At 42.9% G+C, this 21788-nt stretch overlaps 1 protein-coding gene across 1 annotated transcript in view; it reads right to left on the minus strand.

The window, feature by feature from the left end:
• afap1l2 (actin filament associated protein 1-like 2) overlaps positions 1–21788 on the minus strand; it is a 207698-nt gene that overhangs the window by 163859 nt on the left and 22051 nt on the right. The window contains exon 2 of the mRNA XM_084170096.1: positions 1440–1568. Within this exon, the coding sequence (XP_084026222.1) occupies positions 1440–1568 (129 nt within the window). The remainder of the gene's footprint in view (positions 1–1439; positions 1569–21788) is intronic.

Raw genomic sequence — 21788 nt, forward strand, 5'->3', positions numbered from 1 at the left:
TCCATCACTCTCCATCTTGGTCAAATAGCCCTTACACAGTCTGGAGGTGTGTTAGGTCATTGTCCTGTTGAAAAACAAATGATAGTCCCACTAAGCGCAAACCAGATGGGATGGCGTATCGCTGCAGAATGCTGTGGTAGCCATGCTGGTTAAGTGTGCCTTAAATTCTAAATAAATCACAGACAGTGTCACCAGCAAAGCACCCCCACACCCTCACACCTCCTCCTCCATGCTTTACGGTGGGAACCACACATGCAGAGATCATCCGTTCACCAACTCCACGTCTCACAAAGACACAGAACCAAAAATCTCAAAATTGGACTCGTCAGACCAAAGGACAGATTTCCACCGGTCTAATGTCCATTGCTCATGTTTCTTGGCCCAAGCAAGTCTCTTCTTATTATTGGTGTCCTTTAGTAGTGGTTTCTTTGCAGCAATTCGACCATGACGGCCTGATTCACGCAGTCTCCTCTGAACAGTTGATGTTGAGATGTGTCAGTTACTTGAACTCTGTGAAGCATTTATTTGGGCTGCAATTTCTGAGGCTGGTAACTCTAATGAACTTATCCTCTGCAGCAGAGGTAACTCTGGGTCTTCCTTTCCTGTGGCAGTCCTCATGAGAGCCAGTTTCATCATAGCTCTTGATGGTTTTTGCAACTGCACTTGAAGAAACTTTCAAAGTTCTTGAAATTTTCCGGATTGACTGACCTTCATGTCTTAAAGTAATGATGGACTGTCGTTTCTCTTTGCTTATATGAGCTGTTCTTGCCATAATATGGTCTTGGCCTTTTACCAAATAGGGCTATCTTCTGTATACCACCCCTACCTTGTCACAACACAACTGATTGGCTCAAATGCATTCCACAAATTAACTTTTAAGAAGGCACACCTGTTAATTGAAATGCATTCCAGGTGACTACCTCATGAAGATGGTTGAGAGAATGCCAAGAGTGTGCAAAGCTGTCGTCAAGGCAAAGGGTGGCTACTTTGAAGAATCTCAAATATAAAATATATTTTGATTTGTTTAACACTTTTTTGGTTATTACATGATTCTATATGTGTTATTTCATAGTTTTGATGTCTTCACTATTATTCTACAATGTAGAAAATAGTACAAATAAAGAAAAACCGTGGAATGAGTAGGTGTGTCCAAACTTTTGACTGGTACTGTATATGGCCAGTACCATGAGCTCATATTGGGGTCCAAATGGGTCCAATAAGGGCAGCCGATCTTAACGGTAGGCTTATTTCAGGCAAAGTGACGGCTTTTCCTTGGGGCCACCTACCTTGGGGTCAATGTGGAGCTGCTGAGCAAAGGCGCACCGGCCCAATGTGGGAAACCTACATGGGGACAAATATATTTGCCCGCTTTGGGCCCACCTCATGCCAATGTGGGCATGTTTGCTGGGCCATGTCATATTTCCACTGGTTACACATACCTTTGGAGCATCTATAGGACTGCAGCAGGTCAGACAGCAGGCCTTTCTGCACAGTGGCATTCCCACTCAGGTTTTCCCGATCCAGGATAAGGAGGAAGCACTGCAGCTCCTCCAGGAGTTGGTCCAGCACTAGAACAGGACACACAGAGAACAAACATTGTCAGTTTTGGAGGGTCTTAGAAACTTAACTTGGCTGTGATTAAACCTAAAGAAGAAAAGGCTGCTGCTGTGGTATCACCCAGGTGGGTGCTGCTACACATTGGCAGGAGTTCTCCCCCCCAAGCATTTAAAGTTAAACAGGTTCTCACATACAAAATCCATATCAGCCAATCATTGTTTTTTCAACAGAAAGTGAAATTATAGATGGTCCCATCAGATAACACACATTAGCCCTAACCTCACCAGGTGGCAGCGATTACATCCTGGCACAACTTCTGCAGCCAATTAAAATCGTAGATTTAGTTGGACGTGTTCCAACACGTGTTCATGGAAGTGCCCTTAACATACCAACAGCACGTTCTGATCATCAAAGCAACTAGGCTATCACATGTATTTGACTGACTGGTGAAATTGCTCTCTGTGTAAAGTGCCTAGTCCATGTAATTGTCGCAGACTGTGACAAGAGTTATAATCTCACATTTGAAATGTAGATTTACATGTAGCCTATTGGGTTAGTGTGTTGAAAAGAGATGTAGCCTACAGGAAAGCATTGAATATTTACATTCATGCACTTCTAAATTAATGTTGTAACTTTGCCCCAGAAGCATTTAACTGCAGGGCACTCCCACATCATATGGAGGAATGTGCCTATCTGATTTAGGGGACACAGTGAACAGTTGGGATATGGGGCCAATTTCATCGTAAAACATTTCCTTGGTGTTAATTCAGTCGGTGAACAAACTTAAAATGTATAAATTGATGGCTCGGATTCCGGGATGCCAAGGTCATGTTTTTCCATATTCTGTTCCAGTTAAAGGGTTGTTTAGATTCAATTAGATCTGTGGACCTAGTTTTTAATGGCTAGTTCAGAATATGAGCTTTCCAAAAGTTGTTTATATATTGTAGAGATCAGTCCTTTCGGGAGCCCAGATAATGTATTTATAAATACCATCATTGGATGGTTTGGCAGTTGGGTTTCCCAAGGGACTCCATAGAACAGCATATCTGACCTAAATTGTAAATATAGAAAAAAGGATTTGCCTGGAAATGGGTATGTATCTTTCAAATATTGGAATGTTCTCAAACCATTATTGTCCATGATATCGGCAAGGGTACGGATTCCACATTTGGACCATGGGGCGGATGCAAAAGGCCGCCCTCCAGATCGCAAGACATTATTGTGAAATATTGGAGTATGGGCATGCAATTTTGTTTCCCAGTTACATTGTTTTCCAGTTATGTGCCAAATAGAAATTGTGTGAGCAATAATAGGACCAAAGCATAGTTTACATTGTTTATGTGATATATCAGTGAAGACCACCCCTTCAAGGGCAATAGGACTCCCAATATTTCTCTCTATACTCAGCCAGGGGGCAGAAGAATCATGTCTAAACCAATTTAGGATTGGCCGGAATGCTAGTGCCTGGAAATACAATTTAAAGTTTGGTACGGATAGTCCTCCTTACATCATCCTTATCTGGGATCGTTTACCTTTCCATATACATTTTGAAACCGTACTATGAATTTTATTCCAGTAGCCATAAGGGGGAGCCATGGGAAGCATTGAACTACAGAAATTCAGCCGTGGCAATATATTTTAACAATAAATATTCTGCCTTTTAAAGCAACTGGGATATTACTCCATCTACTGCCAATGGTTTTATCTAAGGAAGGAAATAAACTATATATATATACAAAATATATTGACACCCCTTAAAATTAGTAGACTCTGCTATTTCAGCCGTAAAATCGAGCACACAGCCATGCAATCTCCATAGACAAACATTGGCAGTAGAATGGCCTTACTGTAGAGCTCAGTGACTTTCAACGTGGCACCATCATAGGACGCCACCTTTCCAACAAGTCAGTTCGTCAAATTTCTGCCCTGCTAGAGCTGCCCCGGTCAACTGTAAGTGCTGTTATTGTGAAGTGGAAATGTCTACGTGCAACAATGGCTCAGCCGAAAAGTGGTAGGCAACACAAGCTCATAGAATGGGACCGCTGAGTGCTGAAGCACGTAGCGCGTAAAAATTGTTTGTCCTCGGCTGCAACACTCACTACCGAGTTCCAAACTGCCCCAGGAAGCAACGTCAGCACAATAACTGCTCGTCGGGAGCTTCATGAAATGGGTTTCCATGGCCAAGCAGCCGCACACAAGCCTAAGATCATCATGCGCAATGCCAAACGTCGGCTGGAGTGGTATAAAAGTTCACCACCATTGGACTCTGGAGCAGTGGAAACACGTTCTCTGGAGTGATGAATCACACTTCACCATCTAGCAGTCTGACAAGACGAATCTGGGTTTGGCGGATGCCAGGAGAACGCTACCTGCCCCAATGCATAGTGCCAACTGTAAAGTTTGGTGGAGGAAGTATAATGGTCTGGGGCTGCTTTTCATGGTTCGGGCTAGGCCCCTTAGTTCAGTGAAGAGAAATCTTAACACTACAGCATACAATGACATTCTGCTTCCAACTTTGTGGCAACAGTTTGGGGAAGGCCCTTTCCTGTTTCAGCATGACAATGCCCCTGTGCACAAACAAGGTCCATACAGAAATGGTTTGTCGAGATCAGTGTGGAAGAACTTGATTGGCCTACACAGAGCCCTGAACTCAACCCCATTGAACACCTTTGGGATGAATTGGAACACCAACTGCGAGCCAGGCCTAATCGCCCCCAACATCAGTGCCCAACCTCACTAATGCTCTTGTGGCTGAATGGAAGCAAGTCCCCGCAGCAATGTTCCAACATCTAGTGGAAAGCTTTCCCAGAAGAGTGGAGGCTGTTATAGCAGCAAAGGGGGGACCAACTCCATATTAATGGCGATGGTTTTTGAATGAGATGTTCGACGAGCAGGTGTCCACATACTTTTGGTCATGTAGTGCATTTCTACTCCCAAATATTTAAAATGGGAAACCATTGGGATTACTTAAGTAGAGATGGAGTCCTCCATTGGGGTCTTGAGAGGCAGTAGGGCTGATTTGGTTAGATAAATTTTATAACTTGAGATAAAGCTGAACTTAGCTATGATCTTCAATGCGTTTGGGAGCAATTGAGATACATTGTCTAGATATAGTAAAATATTGTCTGTGAATAATGAGATGAAGTGATCAGTAGATTTGAGGGAAATTTGTGTTATTTCCTTCGATTGACGAGTTGCCTGGGCCAGGGGTTCCATGGATAATAAAAATGGCAAAGGCAAAATTGTATCTCCTTCTCTGCTGCTTCTAGTAATTCTGAAGAGCAGATATTGCCTGTTATAACTATGGCTGAGGGATTGGCATATAGGCCAGATTGGCATTTGGGCTCCCGAGTGGCACAGCGGTCTAAGGCACTGCATCTCAGTGCTTGAGGCGTCACTAAAGACACCCTGGTTCAATTCCAGGCTGTATCAAAACCAGCCGTGATTGGGAGTCCAATAGGGCGGCGCACAATTGGCCCAGTGTTGTCCAGGTTTGGCCGGTGTAGATAAGAATTTGATGTGTATAGGGGACAGAGTGACAGCAAGTCTCAAACCTTTAACCTCTACTGGATGGGTGTCCCAAAATCTGGAAAGTTGTTGCTCAATACGGACAATGTAATAATAATAATAATAAATAATTGGTCATTTAGCAGACGCTCTTATCCAGAGCGACTTACAGGAGCAATTAGGGTTAAGTGCCTTGCTCAAGGGCACAGACAGATTTTTCACCTAGTCGGCTCGGGGATTAGAACCAGCGACCTTTCGGTTACTGGCACAACGCTCTTAACCACTAAGCTACCTGCCGTGACTACAATGACGTTGTAAACAAAAGCACATTTTCACAGACATATACATGGCTTATATGGGCAGAAAGTTTTAATTATTGTTACAGTAGGTATTACAGCTACAAAATACCATGCTATTGTTTGAAGATAGTGCACAACAACAAAACACTTTTATCAAGGCAACTGGTTTGATACATTCATCTCTGAAGGTAAATAATGTACTTACATTCAGCAATCTTGCTCTGATTTGTCATCCTGAGGGTCCCAGAGATAAAACATAGCGTTGTTTTGTTTGATAAAATCTATTTTTATATCCTAAAACGGTCCATGCTGCATACAGCGTTTCACCTGAATTCCGACTAGTTGAACTTGCAACATAAAATTTCAAGTAATATAAACGCTACACCTTGTTTCACCCAGTCAAGTTCATTTTTTCTGCAATCCTCAGATACTCTAGAAGACGACCGAACTTGTTTCATGATTCTGCATGACGCATTGGCTAAACAAAAGGTATAAATGTAAATATTAGCCCACCAAGGATTGACATGATTACGCACTAATGAGACGGGCAGTGTTCACTTGATTGACTGTATCTTGGTCCAATGACCACCTATCGTTTTGTAACCTAGCTAGCTAGATAGCCAATGAGCAGGCCTTTACAGGAGTATGGGATGGTCCTTTGTGTGAGTAAAAGCCATTGTGCTGAGCTCGCGCAACAACCTACATTGGGTAGATAAAATCGAGAGAACAAAGAGGGACTCGTATTATGCACACACGCTCGATTAGTTCTACCAAGTTTATTGCTATTTTAGAAAGTAGAATATGGCTAATAAAACAGGAAAAGCTCAATTGAAGACCAAGTATACAGATTTGGACGAGATTATTGCAGAAATAGATCGGGAAAGTGAAATAGAAGTTGATGAGGACTCAGTTAGTGATTACACTGTAGACACGCTGATTTATTTTGGATGGGAAAGATGTAACTTTAGACTTGTAAGTAAAATACTTTCTTTCTTATCATGCTAATGCCGTTGTTTAAATGGTTGCATATTATTCATTTGAGATATTTGTCTTTGATTGCTATATACAGTGGGGAAAAAAAGTATTTAGTCAGCCACCAATTGTGCAAGTTCTCCCACTTAAAAAGATGAGAGAGGCCTGTCATTTTCATCATAGGTACACGTCAACTATGACAGACAAATTGAGGAAAAAAAATCCAGAAAATCACATTGTAGGATTTTTTATGAATTTATTTGCAAATTATGGTGGAAAATAAGTATTTGGTCACCTACAAACAAGCAAGATTTCTGGCTCTCACAGACCTGTAACTTCTTCTTTAAGAGGCTCCTCTGTCCTCCACTCGTTACCTGTATTAATGGCACCTGTTTGAACTTGTTATCAGTATAAAAGACACCTATCCACAACCTCAAACAGTCACACTCCAAACTCCACTATGGCCAAGACCAAAGAGCTGTCAAAGGACACCAGAAACGAAATTGTAGACCTGCACCAGGCTGGGAAGACTGAATCTGCAATAGGTAAGCAGCTTGGTTTGAAGAAATCAACTGTGGGAGCAATTATTAGGAAATGGAAGACATACAAGACCACTGATAATCTCCCTCGATCTGGGGCTCCACGCAAGATCTCACCCCGTGGGGTCAAAATGATCACAAGAACGGTGAGCAAAAATCCCAGAACCACACGGGGGGACCTAGTGAATGACCTGCAGAGAGCTGGGACCAAAGTAACAAAGCCTACCATCAGTAACACACTACGCCGCCAGAGACTCAAATCCTGCAGTGCCAGACGTGTCCCCCTGCTTAAGCCAGTACATGTCCAGGCCCGTCTGAAGTTTGCTAGAGTGCATTTGGATGATCCAGAAGAGGATTGGGAGAATGTCATATGGTCAGATGAAACCAAAATAGAACTTTTTGGTAAAAACTCAACTCGTCGTGTTTGGAGGACAAAGAATGCTGAGTTGCATCCAAAGAACACCATACCTACTGTGAAGCATGGGGGTGGAAACATCATGCTTTGGGGCTGTTTTCTGCAAAGGGACCAGAACGACTGATCCGTGTAAAGGAAAGAATGAATGGGGCCATGTATTGTGAGATTTTGAGTGAAAACCTCCTTCCATCAGCAAGGGCATTGAAGATGAAACGTGGCTGGGTCTTTCAGCATGACAATGATCCCAAACACACCGCCCGGGCAACGAAGGAGTGGCTTCGTAAGAAGCATTTCAAGGTCCTGGAGTGGCCTAGCCAGTCTCCAGATCTCAACCCCATAGAAAATCTTTGGAGGGAGTTGAAGGTCCGTGTTGCCCAGTGACAGCCCCAAAACATCACTGCTCTAGAGGAGATCTGCATGGAGGAATGGGCCAAAATACCAGCAACAGTGTGTGAAAACCTTGTGAAGACTTACAGAAAACGTTTGACCTGTGTCATTGCCAACAAAGGTTATATAACAAAGTATTGAGAAACTTTAGTTATTGACCAAATACTTATTTTCCACCATAATTAGCAAATAAATTCATTAAAAATCCTACAATGTGATTTTCTGGATTTTTCTTTCTAATTTTGTCTGTCATAGTTGACGTGTACCTATGATGAAAATTACAGGCCTCTCACATCTTTTTAAGTGGGAGAACTTGCACAATTGGTGACTAACTAAATACTTTTTTTCCCCACTGTACACTACCGTTCAAAAGTTTTGGGTCACTTAGAAATGTCCTTATTTTCCATGTAAACACACGTGAAATTAGTTTGAATAGGAAATATAGCAAAATGAATAGGAAATGTTGTCATTGACAAGGTTAGAAATAATGATTTTTAATTGAAATAATAATTGTGTCCTTCAAACTTTGCTTTCATCAAAGAATCCTCCATTTGCAGCAATTACAGCCTTGCAGACCTTTGGCATTCTAGTTGTCAATTTGTTGAGGTAATCAGAAGAGATTTCACCCCATGCTTCCTGAAGCACCTCCCACAAATTGGATTGGCTTGATGGGCATATCTAACCACAGGCACAGCATGTGATAGTCAACATACAATTGGCTAGGGCTCACTCCCTGCTAAAATAAAGGTTCTTACTGCATTAAAAAAAATATTCTATAGTGCTAGAGACTCAGTCAACATAAAATACATAATGGCTATGCTAATACATTTTAGGTCTGTATAAATACATTGTAGGTCTGTGCCCTATTTACTATTGGTAAACATATTTCATCATAATGATTGTGTTCCCCAAACTCTATAATATATGTTTATAAATATGTGTTGTTTATTTGATGTATTGACGCAGGGCTCATCCACAAAAGTATTGATGCAGGGCTCACCCCCTGCTTAAATAAAGGTTCAATAAAATAAGAAATAGTAAACTTGAGTTCTTACAGCATTTTTACAATATTCTATAGTGGTAGAGACTGACTCAGATGACCTCTTGGAGCCAACACCAACGAGACCACATTCAAGTCCTCCAGTAGAAACTGGTTCATTCAGTCGGACCCCTGCTGCGGTCTCTGGCTCCACACCCACCCCGCCCGGCCATCTAGATGTGTGAAGGTTAGTGTCTTATGTAGGGAAGCTAATGATCCATCATGGATGACATTCCTGGGAGTGTGTGAACTTGTATTTTATATTACCATATCATTTTTGTATGTTCTCTATAGTTATGTACTTGAAAATGTATAAATTTTCCAATTCGGCCACTTGGAGCCAACTTGGAGGCCACTAGGAGGCCACTTGGGTACATTTGGGCAAACTCGTGAGGGACACCTGGGTGACTTCATACTAAATGTTAGGTAGCTCGCTCATTCTTGAAGGTATCAGTCTGAAACTTTGCACATACACTGTTGACCTCTTGTGGACAACATCTAAAGTACCTACAGCTTCCTATCTGAATCTATGGCTTTTATTTTCATGTCAAATATGATAAAATAAAAATAGGAAACATATGTTGTTTTGTTTGTTTTATATTTTACCAGATCTATTGTGTTATGTTCTCCTACATTAATTTCACATTTCCACAAACTTCAAAGTGTTTCCTTTCAAATAGTATCAAGAATATGTATATCCTTGCTTCAGGTCCTGAGCTACAGGCAGTTAGATTTGGGTATGCCATTTTAGGCGGAAACTGAAAAGAAGGGTGTGAGCTACAGGCAGTTAGATTTGGGTATGTCATTTTAGGCGGAAACTGAAAAGAAGGGTGTGATCCTTAAGAGGTTAATGGTTGAGTATTTGACATGTCATTTGGTATTTTTTGCCCTGTAGTCACTGCCAGTTTGGAAGCCTTTGTTAAGTCCTCTAGTAGTGCAAGTGATATAAAATACCAAAACGTGGTCTTTTATAGAACTTGCACTTCTAGAGGCCTTAACACATTACCTATTAGCCAACCTGCTTGCACCGATGCAATTACTGTAAAATACAAACCCCATCTCCACTCAATGAATTTATTTCATTTATTACTTAATCCATTCATTCGTTTGTTACAATTACCGTAATAAGATTACAGTAATGCACAGTACTGTTGTTTTACGGTAACTTACAGATATCCTTAAAAACAACAGTAAAAAGTATTACAGTAACAGTATTGGACACCGTAAAATACAGTACGGTCACACACTGTACCTTTTTTTACGGTAACTTACAGACAACTGGCTGCCTGTAAGTTACCGTAAAAACATCAGGAAAGGTTTTACAGTGTAGTAAGACCCAACACCATATGTCTTACAGTAACTAATTATCAACTAAAGCCATATAAAATTGATGTCACACCCTGATCTGTTTCACCTGTCTTTGTGATTGTCTCCACCACTCTCCAGGTGTCGCTCATCTTCCCCATTATCCCCAGTGTATTTATAGCTGTGTTCTCTGTTTGTCTGTTGCCAGTTCGTTTTGTTTCATCAAGCCTACCAGCAGTTTTCCCCGTTGCGCCTGTCTTTCTCAAGTTCCTGTTTTCTAGTTTTCCCGGTTTTGACCATTCTTCCTGCCCTGACCATGAGCCTGCCTGCCATTCTGTACCTTGTCACACCACCCTGGATTATTGACCTCTGCCTGCCCTGTCCCTGACTCTGCCTGCCATTCTGTACCTTTTGGACTCTGATCTGGATTACTGACCTCTGCCTGCCCTTGACCTGTTGTTTGCCTGCCCCGTTTTTGTAATAAACTTTTGTTACTTCGACACTGTCTGCATCTGGGTCTTCTCCTGAAACGTGATAGTTGATTTAATGTTTAACAGATTGTAGTGTTTTTAAAGTGAGGCGAGCGAACAAATAAAAATGTAATATATGACAAAATGAAATAAAATGGGAACCTCTTGTCAAATACTAAACAACCTTAGTACAACACCTAGTGACCTTACCAAGATATTTTAGCCTTTTGGTATAATGGTTTTGGAATGACAGTCACAGGGACCACCGTTTGAGTCTTGCCAAGGCTACCCCCCCAATTAACTGGGCAAAAACTGGTTGAATCAACGTTGTTTCACATAATTTCAACCACAAAAATAAATGTGATGATGTTGAATCAACGTGGTTGGATTTGCAAAAAGTCATCAACGTAAGGGCATTGTTTTAGAGTTGATGTGCTATCTGAAATATAAAGCTGTCTACTAAAGTAATCAGACCTATTCTTAGTATAACAAACTGCTTCAGGTTATATTCAGCTTGAATTATACATTTATGACCGACCGGCTCGATAGCAAAATTTGAAATTGTGTTTTTTACATTGGATAAAAGTGGAGTCTCAGAGCTAGAAAATGGTATATCATACAATACATTTGAGGAACAATGGGAAAGTAATTCTGATTTGAAAGTTGATAAACTTCACTTTTGAGAAAATGGCCCTTGAATGTTTTGGCTCTTCTTTGTCTACACCCATTCAGCATCGTTCATACCCTCTTAAGCTTTAGCCCAACCCAGCTCTTTAAGGATTCCCATGTGAGGCCATGTACTAAAGAACCAAAGATTTCAAGACTAAATTTAATCTGGAGTGCCAGTGTGCTCTGGGCGTTCGTAAACTCAGAGCGTTGTCAGATTGTCCATTCGTAAATTCAGAGCGTTTCGCTCTTGGCGCATTCAGAGCGCACACTGGACGCTCTGGCCGAGGAGTAGGGTTGATCCGAGCGTTCTGTCCTAACAGCAGCAGTCAAGCACCCAAGCTAACTGGATAACGTTGGCTAGCTTGCTAGCTACTTCTAGACACAAATGAGAGAACAGCTCACTCTGACCATTTTTACTCGCCCTAGCAGAGCTGGTTAGGCTGTTTTTATGTTATGTAGAGCGTTGGTGACTGCAACTGTGCTGCTGGCAACAATTTAATTACGCTTTTTTGTAATATCTGAAAATGTAGCTAGCTAGACTATTTTACCCGCATACATGGATGGACGGTTCTCCCTCTCTGTCACGGATGCCATGGATGCCCTTAGTTTGCAGATGTAATCCGGAGACAGGTGTTTTTTGACTCCGTCTGCATATTTGCAATCCAACGCCAGAATTTTCCATCTCCTTAGCTATCATATTCTAATTCCATTGATTTCAAAACTCGGTCCTCCAGATATTGGAGAACAACACTTACACAGTTCTACTATGTGATATCTTTCAAAAAAAGCCACGTTAGAAAGGATTACCTACACATACTGACTAGCTCATGTTATAGACAGAAGCGTGCTCCATGGCAGACCAATCCGAACTCATCTCTCGGCATGTCTCGGCATGTCCAGCCCACTCATTAACTCAGCCAATCAAAAGTCTGCCGGTCTGAAGGTAATTGACTGTTAATTAACAAACACATTTCTCATCTCCAGGCCTCCATGCATACAACCCGCTAATGCATGCCTTTGGAACATCTACATTTAAAAAAGTATAATAAATCAATTTAATATACACCATCACAATAAATCCATTATTTATTTTAGTCAGGCCTAAAGAAACATTATGATATGAAGAACATTTATTTCAGAAGAACAGAATATGAGTTGGCCTACTGTATGTTAGTTATCTGGCTATGCTCCATGCCATAGGCTGTAGGCTTGTTCATTTAGCTGACAAGATATGCTTATAAGTCCCTTGCCATTATTTTATTTTATATGATTTTATAGTTAGAAGAATATAATTGAACTTAGCTGACTAAAATAGAAAGGATATTTTCCCATTACAGAGTGAGTGTGCATATGAAGTGAGGTCCTATATGCTATATTTTGTTATTTGGCAACTTTAGTTGTGAATTATACAAACCTTAAAATGTCTTAGAAATCAAAACATATACGGGCTGCATGGTGCGACTATAGGATATTGATGATTTCCTTGCCGCAGGCTGCACAGCTGTTCTCTCATCAAGTGATCATATTTTCACCCATCACACTATTCTCAATTTAATTTTATATTTCGGGTTACAATGGCCCATTATCAAATGGGCAGGGGCAGGGGAAAAAAGACATGTAATTTGTATGCACTCCAATTTTGTATTTGTATTAATTAGGAATCCCATTAGCTGCTGACAGTGAATGGGATCCAAACACATTAAGGCACTTACATTACACACAAAACTAAATATAACATTATTAAACCACTACATATCTACAATACAAAATGTACACTACCAGTCAAAAGTTTGGACACACCTACTCATTCAAGGGTTTTTCTTTATTTTCACTATTTTTTACATTGTAACTTTGAAATAACACATATGGAATCATGTAGTAACCAAAAAAGTGTTAAACAAATCAAAATACATTTTATATTTTAGATTCTTTAAAGTAGCCACCCTTTGCCTTCATGACAGCTTTGCACATTCTTGGCATTCTCTCAACCAGCTTCATGAGGTAGTCACCTGGAATGCATTTCAATTAACAGGTGTGCCTTGTTAAAAGTTAATTTGTGGAATGTCTTTCCTTCTTAATGAGTTTGAGCCAATCAGTTGTGTTGTGACAAGGTAGAGACAAAGAGAAGGTATAGAGAAGATGGCCTATGGTAAAAGACCAAGTCCATATTATGGCAAGAACAGCTCAAATAAGCAAAGAGAAACAACAGTCCATCATTCCTTTAAGACATGAAGGTCAGTCAATACGGAAAATGTCAAGAACTTTGAAAGTTTCTTCAAGTGCACTCGCAAAATCCATCAAGAGCTATGATGAAACTGGCTCTCATGAGGACCGCCACAGGAATGGAAGACCCAGAGTTACCTCTGCTGCAGAGGATAAGTTCATTAGAGTTACCAGCCCAAATAAATGCTTTACAGAGTTCAAGTAACAGACACATCTCAACATCAACTGTTCAGAGGAGACTGCGTGAATCAGGTCTTCATGGTCGAATTGCTGCAAAGAAACCACTACTAAAGAACACCAATAATAAGAAGAGACCTGCTTTGGCCAAGGAACTCAAACAATGGACATCAGACCAGTGGAAATGTGTCCTTTGGTCTGGAGTCCAAATTTGAGATTTTTGGTTCCAACCACCGTGGCTTTGTGAGACACGCACGGTGTGGGTGAACGGATGATCTCCGCATGTGTAGTTCCAACCGTAAAGCATGGAGGAGGAGGTGTATTGGTGTGGGGGTGTTTTGATTTATTTAGAATTCAAGGCACCAGCATGGCTACCACAGCATTCTGCAGCGATACACCATCCAATCTGGTTTGGGCTTAGTGGGACTATCATTTGTTTTTCAACAGGACAATGACCTAACACACCTCCAGGTTGTGTAAGAGCTATTTTACCAAGAAGAAGAGTGATGGACTGCTGCATCAGATTACCTGGCCTCCACAATCCCCCGACCTCAACCCAATTGAGATGGTTTGGGATGAGTCGGACGGCAGAGTGAAGGAAAAGCAGCCAACAAGTGCTCAGCATATGTGGGAACTCCTTCAAGACTGTTGGAAAAGCATTCCAGGTGAAGCTGGTTGAGAGAATGCCAAGAGTGTGCAAAGCGGTCATCAAAGCAAAGGGTGGCTATTTGAAGAATCTCAAATATAAAATATATTTTGATTTGTTTAAAACCTCTTTTATTTCATAGTTTTGATATCTTCACTATTTGTTCTACAATGTAGAAAATAGTAAAAATAAAGAAAAACCCTTGAATGAGTAGGTGTCCAAACTTTTGACTGGTACTGTACATTATCAAGCGTTTCACAGATATTATCCACATACTGACTTTTAGCACTTGGTGGTCTATAGCAGCTTCCCATAAGAATGGGCTTTAGGTAAGTCAGATGATCCTGTAGCCATATTACTTCAACAGTATTTGACATGAGATTCTCTCTAAGCTTTACAAGAATGGCGCCTGAGTGGATGGCTGCCGTTTTACTGGCTCCTAACCAATAGTGCTATTTTGTGTTTTTTTTGCATTGTTTGTAACTTATCTTATGACCAAAAAGAGCTTCTGGATATCAGAGCAGCGATTACTCACCTCGAACTGGACAAAGATTTATTTAATGAGTCGGACGCGAAGGATATAATATTGCACCCAGACAAGGCCCAAACCCCCGTCATTCTCATTAAGAAAATAAGGAAATACAGGAGGAGGAGACCAGGATGCCTTGTGAGAATTTGTCGGCGAGTGTGTAACACGCCTCTACCATCCGTTCTATTAGCCAATCTGCAATCACTGGAGAATAAACTGGGTGAGTTCCGTTCGAGACTATCCTACCAAAGGGACATTAAAAACTGTAATATCTTATGTTTCACCGAGTCGTGACTGAACGACGACACGGATAATATACAGTTGGCTGGGTTTTCCATGCATCGGCAGGACAGAACAACTACATCTGGTCAGATGCCGTCTATTTACACCACAAACCGACGCCGGCACTAAGACCGCACTCAACGAGCTGTATAAGGACATAAGCAAACAAGAAAATGCTCATCCAGAAGCGGCACTCCTAGTGGTCGGGGACTTGAATGCAGGCAAACTTAAATCTGTTTTATCTAATTTCTACCAGTATGTCACATGTGCAACCAGAGAAAAAAATTAAAACTCTAGACCACCTTCCTTTACTCCACACACAGAGAAGCGTACAAAGCTCTCCCTCGCCCTCCATTTGGAAAATCTAACCATAATTCTATCCTCCTGATTCCTGCTTACAAGCAGAAATTAAAGCAGGAAGTACCAGTGACTCGCTCAATACGGAAGTGGTCAGATGACATGGTTGCTACACTTCAGGACTGTTTTGCTAGCACAGACAGTCAAATGTTCCGTCGGATGTGGCAGGTCTTGCAAACTATTACGGACTACAAAGGGAAACCCAGCCGTGAGCTGCCCAGTGACGTGAGCCTACCAGACAGGCTAAATGCCTTTTTATGATTGCTTCGAGGCAAGCAACACTGAAGCATGCATGAGAGCACCAGCTGTTCCGGACGACTGATCACGCTCTCCATAGCCGATGTGAGCAAGACCTTTAAACAGGTCAACATTCGCAAGGCCGCGGGGCCAGATGGATTACCAGGACACATGGACCAACTGGCAAGTGTCTTCACTGACATTTTCAACCTCTCCCTGACCGAGTCTGTAATACATGTTTCAAGCAGACCACCATAGTCCCTGTGCCCAAGAAAGCGAAGGTAACCTGCCTGAATGACTACTGTCCTGTAGCACTCACATCGGTACACATGAAGTGCTTTGAAAGGCTGGTCATGGCTCACATCAACACCATCATCCAGGAAACCCTAGACCCACTCCAATTGGCATACAGATCCACAGATGACACAATCAGAATCGCACTCCACACTGCCCTTTCCCACCTGGACAAAAGGAACATCTATGTGAGAATGCTGTTCATTGACTACAGCTCAGCGTTAAACACCATAGTGCCCTCAAAGATCATCACTAAGCAAAGGACCCTGGGACTAAACACCTCCCTCTGCAACTGGATCCTGGGTTTCCTGATGGGCCGCCCCCAGGTGGTAAGGGTAGGCAACAACACATCTGCCACGCTGATCCTCAAAACGGGGGCCTCTCGGGTGCGTGCTTAGTCCCCTCGTACTCCCTGTTCACCCATGACTGCATGGCCAAGCACGACTCCAACACCATCATTAAGTTTGCTGACGACACAATGGTGGTAGGCCTGATCACCGACAACAATGAGACATGAGGTCAGAGACCTGGCAGTGTGGTGCCAGGACAACAACCTCTCCCTCAATGTGAGCAAGACAAAGGAGATGATCGTGGACTACAGGAAAAGGAGGGCCGAACACACCCCCATTCACATTGACGGGGCTGTAGTGGAGCGGGTCGAGAGTTTCATGGTCCAAACACACCAAGAATGTCGTGAAGAAGGCACAACAACGCCTTTCCCCCTCAGGAGATTGAGAAAATTTGGCATGGGTCCCCAGATCCTCAACCAGTTCTACAGCTGCACCATCGAGAGCATCCTGACCGGTTGCATCACCGCCTGGTATGGCAACAGCTCGGCATCCGACCATAAGGCGCTACAGAGGGTAGTTTGTGCAGCCCAATACATCACTGAGGCCAAGCATCCTGCCATCCAGGACCTATATACTAGGCGGTGTCAGAGGAAGGCCCAAAAAATTGTCAGACTCCAGTCAACCAAGTCATAGACTGTTCTCTCTGCTACCGCATGGTAAACGGTACCGGAGCGCCAAGTCTAGGCTCCTTAACAGCTTCTACCCCAAGCCAAAAGACTCCTGAACAGCTAATCAAATGGCCACCCATATTATTTGCAGTGTCCCCCCCCCCCCAGTGTTTTTACACTACTGCTACTCGCTGTTTATTATCAATGCATAGTCACTTTAACCATACCTACATGTACAAATTACCTCGACTAACCTGAACCCCCGCACATTGACTCGGTACCGGTACCCCCTGTATATAGCCTCATTATTGTTATTTTATTGTGTTACTTTAGTGTTTATTTAGTAAATATTTTCTTAACCAACAATACAGTTCTAAGAAAATAGAGTTAAGGGCTTGTAAGTAAGCATTTCACGGTAAGATCTACACATGTTGTATTCGGCACATGTGACAAATAACATTTGATTTGAATATAGACCGCAACACTGCCCCAATTGGCATTTGTCTTTTCTGTAGCCGTTATAACCATGTATTGCTACTGCCGTATCATCAAAGGTATTATCTAAGTGAGCTTTAGAGATAGAATATGAATGTCATCTGTTACTAGGAAGTTAACTTCATGAACCTTGTTTCTTAGGCTATAATGTTAATGTGGGCAATATTTTTGCACTTTTCTGGGACGCTTGAATTGTTTTTATTGCTTTACTGGGAGGCTTATCAGAAGTAGACATGCTCATGTTATTTATATTTGAGCTGCAGAGTGAGCTGCATACAGTGGACTTCCTACTAAGGCACACCGCCTCAGTGCTAACAGTATAACTCTGGTTCACAGGTACATGACTACTGCATACAATAGCTGTAGGATCAACAGAGGTTATTCAGGGCAGATATGTGGACATAAATTAAGTTACTTACATTGTGTCTGCCAATGCCCCTGGGATAATGTACATTTGCTGCAGCATTATGACAACTCAGCGACACAATGGTAGGGATTAACTAAACTGGTTTGGGTCATTGATAAGTAATTGTCTCAAAGCAGCCTCGAAATGCGTGGAGTCCAGGAGTCAAGATGATTTGAATGGACTCCGTCATTTCTGTTTCCAGAAGGTATCGAAGTTATCTATAAAAGTGATTCCAACAGAGCTACAGTGTCACGAATTTAGCCGAGGCTGCCCCTCCTTGCTCGGGCAGGCTTCGGCATTCGTCGTCACCGGAGTACTAGCTGCCACTGATCAATGTTTTCTGTGTTACACTTGTCTGTATTGATCACACCTGTTACCCATTATGTTAATTTGTTTCCCTATTTTAACCTCTGGTTCCCTCATGGTGTTGTGCGTGAATGTTCGTTCTTTTGCTGTCTTTTGGTGAGCCGGTATTTGCTCTTCCCTGCGTGGAGGATTTGCTCTGCTATTTTTGTTCCAGTAAAGAACTTCGTTATTATAGTTCTGTGTCCTGCGCCTGATTCCATCCTACAGCTACACCCAGATGCATGACATTTTAGCAAGGTGTGTAATGCCAGTAGGCTGCTGAATCTTTCACACCCACGGCCCAATGATTGTGCCGGACCTGAAATAATTGACCACTTTTGGAATCTTTCAGTGCTAGAATCAGTTCTTTAAAATCAATTTTCAGAAGTTCCGAGCTAGCCCTCCTGATGTCGTTTGACACCACATGGACTACGACTGCGTCAGCTCCCGGTATCTGTCGTAGAATGGTTGGAAGCAGCCTTGTAATGTCCTGTACTCGTGCTCCAGGATAGCACAGGGTTTTTGCCCCGGGAATTCAAGATCTTTCATATAATAGAACTGTCGATGACAACAGCTGGTGCAATGACTGAGGAGGTCCGGCCGTTCTTTCACCTCGAGTGGTTTCGCAAACCCCTCGAGGACCGAAGGGCGGTGGGGCCCGATGGACCCGAGCCAGCTGTATTATCCATCAAGGATGATGAATGGGCCGGAGTCTCAGGCAGCCTCACGGTCTGATGAGGGTGGGAGCTCTGAGGATCTGAACACAATGAAGAAGCCACCGGAGAGGGAAACAGAACAGAGGACGAAGGCGCAGGCGGCGAAGCTGTTTCTGGTCTGTGTCCGGTCCGGGCTTAAGGGTTTTGCGCCCCCTCGGGCTCGAGCGGTGGAGGGGATCTTCATGGGTCATACTCAGCCTTGTCTCAGGGTAGTAAGTTGGTGGTCTGTTGATATCCCTCTAGTGGAGTGGGGGCTGTGCTTTGGCAATGTGGTTTGGGTTATATCCTGCCTAGTTGGCCCTGTCCGGGGGTATCGTCGGACGGGGCCACAGTGTCCCCCGACCCACCCCTGTCTCAGTCTCCAGTATCTATGCTGCAATAGTCTATGTACTTGGGGGCTTGGGTCAGTCTGTTATATCTGGTGTAATTCTCCTGTCTTATCTGGTGTCCTGTGTGAATTTAAGTATGCTCCATCTCATTCTCTCCCTCTCTCCCTCCCCTCCCAGAGGACCTGAGCCCTAAGATCATGCCTCAGGACTACCTGGCCTGAAGACTCCTGGCTGTCCCCGGTCCACCTGGTCGTGCTGCTGCTCCAGTTTCAACTGTTCTGCCTGCGGCTAGGGAACCCTGACCTGTTCACCGGACGTGCTACCTTGTCCCTGACCTGCTGTTTTCGACTCTCTCTCTCTCTACCGCACCTGCTGTCTCAACCTCTGAATGCTCGGCTATGAAAAGCCAACTGACATTTACTCCTGAGGTACTGACCTGTTGCGCCCTCTACAGCCATTGTGATTATTATTTGACCCTGCTGGTCATCTATGAACGTTTAAACATTTTGAAGAACAATTTGGCCTTAAATGGCCATGTACTCTTATAATCTCAACCCAGCACAGCCAGAAGAGGACTGGCCACCCCTCAGAGCCTGGTTCCTCTCTAGGTTTCTTCCTAGGTTCCTGCCTTTCTATAGAGTTTTTCCTAGCCACCGTGCTTCTACATCTTCATTGCTTGCTGTTTGGGGTTTTAAGCTGGGTTTCTGTACAGCACTCTGTGACATCTGATGTAAAAAGGAGGGGGGACTCCAATAGCGAATAGAGGACGAGTGCTTTCTTGCTGGTCTGTTTTGTAGGCTACTTCGAATATATAGCAGCACATGTGCTTATTAGTATTAGTAGTTGAGAAATAAATATAATTTAAAATAAATATATAACTTATTTCACTCCAAGCATCAACCACTGTTTGAAGAGCTGCCCAACAGGTGATATTCCCCCCAAACTCTGTTTGCCATGGGCTCTCCAACCTTGTTCCTGCAGCTACCAGGTGCTTCATTTGGGAAACCAAGTGAAATCTGTTCGGGAACATCAATAGTAACATGTATTCACTACGAAACATTTCACTAAACTGTTGACAGCCCATCTGCACGCTCAAGAATGGAATAAAGGAGAGAGGGGAGGAGATGGAAACGCATGGTGATGACATACCAAAAGTATGTGGACACCTGCTCACCGAACATCTCATTCCAAAATCATGGGCCTTAATATGGATTTGGTCCCCCCTTTGCTACTATATCAGCCTCCACTCTTCTGGTAAGGCTTTCCACTAGATGTTGAAACATTGCTGCTGGGACTTGCATCCATTCAGCCACAACAGCATTAGTGAGGTCAGGAACTGATGTTGGGCGATTAGGCCTGGCTCGAAGTCGGCATTCCAATTCATCCCAAAGGTGTTCGATGGGGTTGAGGTCAGGGCTTTGTGCAGGCCAGTCAAGTTCTTCCACACTGATCTCGACAAACCATTTCTGTATGGTCCTCACTATGTGCATGGGGGCATTGTCATGCTGAAAGAGGAAAGGGCCTTCCCCAAACTGTTGCCAAAAAAGTTGGAAGCACAGAATCGTCTAGAATGTCAATGTATGCTGTACTGTTAAGATTTTCCTTCACTGGAACTAAGGGGCCTAGACCGAACCATGAAAAACAGCCCCAGATCATTGTTCCTCCTCCATCAAATTTTACAGTTGGCACTATGCATTCGGGCCGGTTTTCCTGACATACGCCAAACCCAGATTAGTCCGTCAGACTGCCAGATGGTGAAGCGTGATTCATCACGTTTCCACTGCTCCAGAGTCCAATGGCTGCAAGCTTTACACCACTCCAGCCGACGTTTGGCATTGCCATGGTGATCTTAGGCTTGTGTATGGCTGCTTGGCCATGGAAACCCATTTCATGAAGCTCCCGACGAACAGTTCTTGTGCTGACGTTGCTTCCAGAGGCAGTTTGGAACTTGGTAGTGAGTGTTGCAACCAAGGACAGATGATTTTTATGCACTACACGCTTCATCACTTGGCAGTCCCTTTCTGTGAGCTTGTGTGGCCTACCACGTCACGGCTGAGCCGTTGTTGCTCCTAGATGTTTCCACTTCACAATAACAGCACTTACAGTTGACCGGGGCAGCTCTAGCAGGGCAGAAATTTGACGAACTGACTTGTTGGAAAGGTGGCATCCTATGACGGTGCCACGTTGAAAGTCACTGAGCACTTCAGTAAGGCCGTTCTAATACCAATGTTTGTCTATGGAGATCGCATGGTTGTGTGCTCGATTTTATACACCTGTCAGCAACAGGTGTGGCTGAAATTGCTGAATCCACTAATTTGAAGTGTTGTCCACATACTTTTGTATATATAGTGTATTCTCTATAGCTAAAGGTAACGTGTCACCCAATTAATTATGAAAATATAAAAAATTCCCTATTACTACGCTATTCAAAATCAAATACAAATTCACTAATTGTATGCGAACTGTAAGCTGCCCTGCACCATCAATAAACCAATAGCATTGCCTAGGGCTATACGTTCTCTCCCAGACTCATGGATATACATTTTGGAGCCGTAGCATAAGGTAACCAGTCCATCCAGTATGCATAATAATACAGTCCATACTCAAAGGCTAGACCAATTATGTACCAAAGACA

This window comes from Coregonus lavaretus (genome assembly GCF_964263955.1).
Source record: "Coregonus lavaretus genome assembly, chromosome: 1".
Taxonomy (NCBI): domain Eukaryota; kingdom Metazoa; phylum Chordata; class Actinopteri; order Salmoniformes; family Salmonidae; genus Coregonus; species Coregonus lavaretus.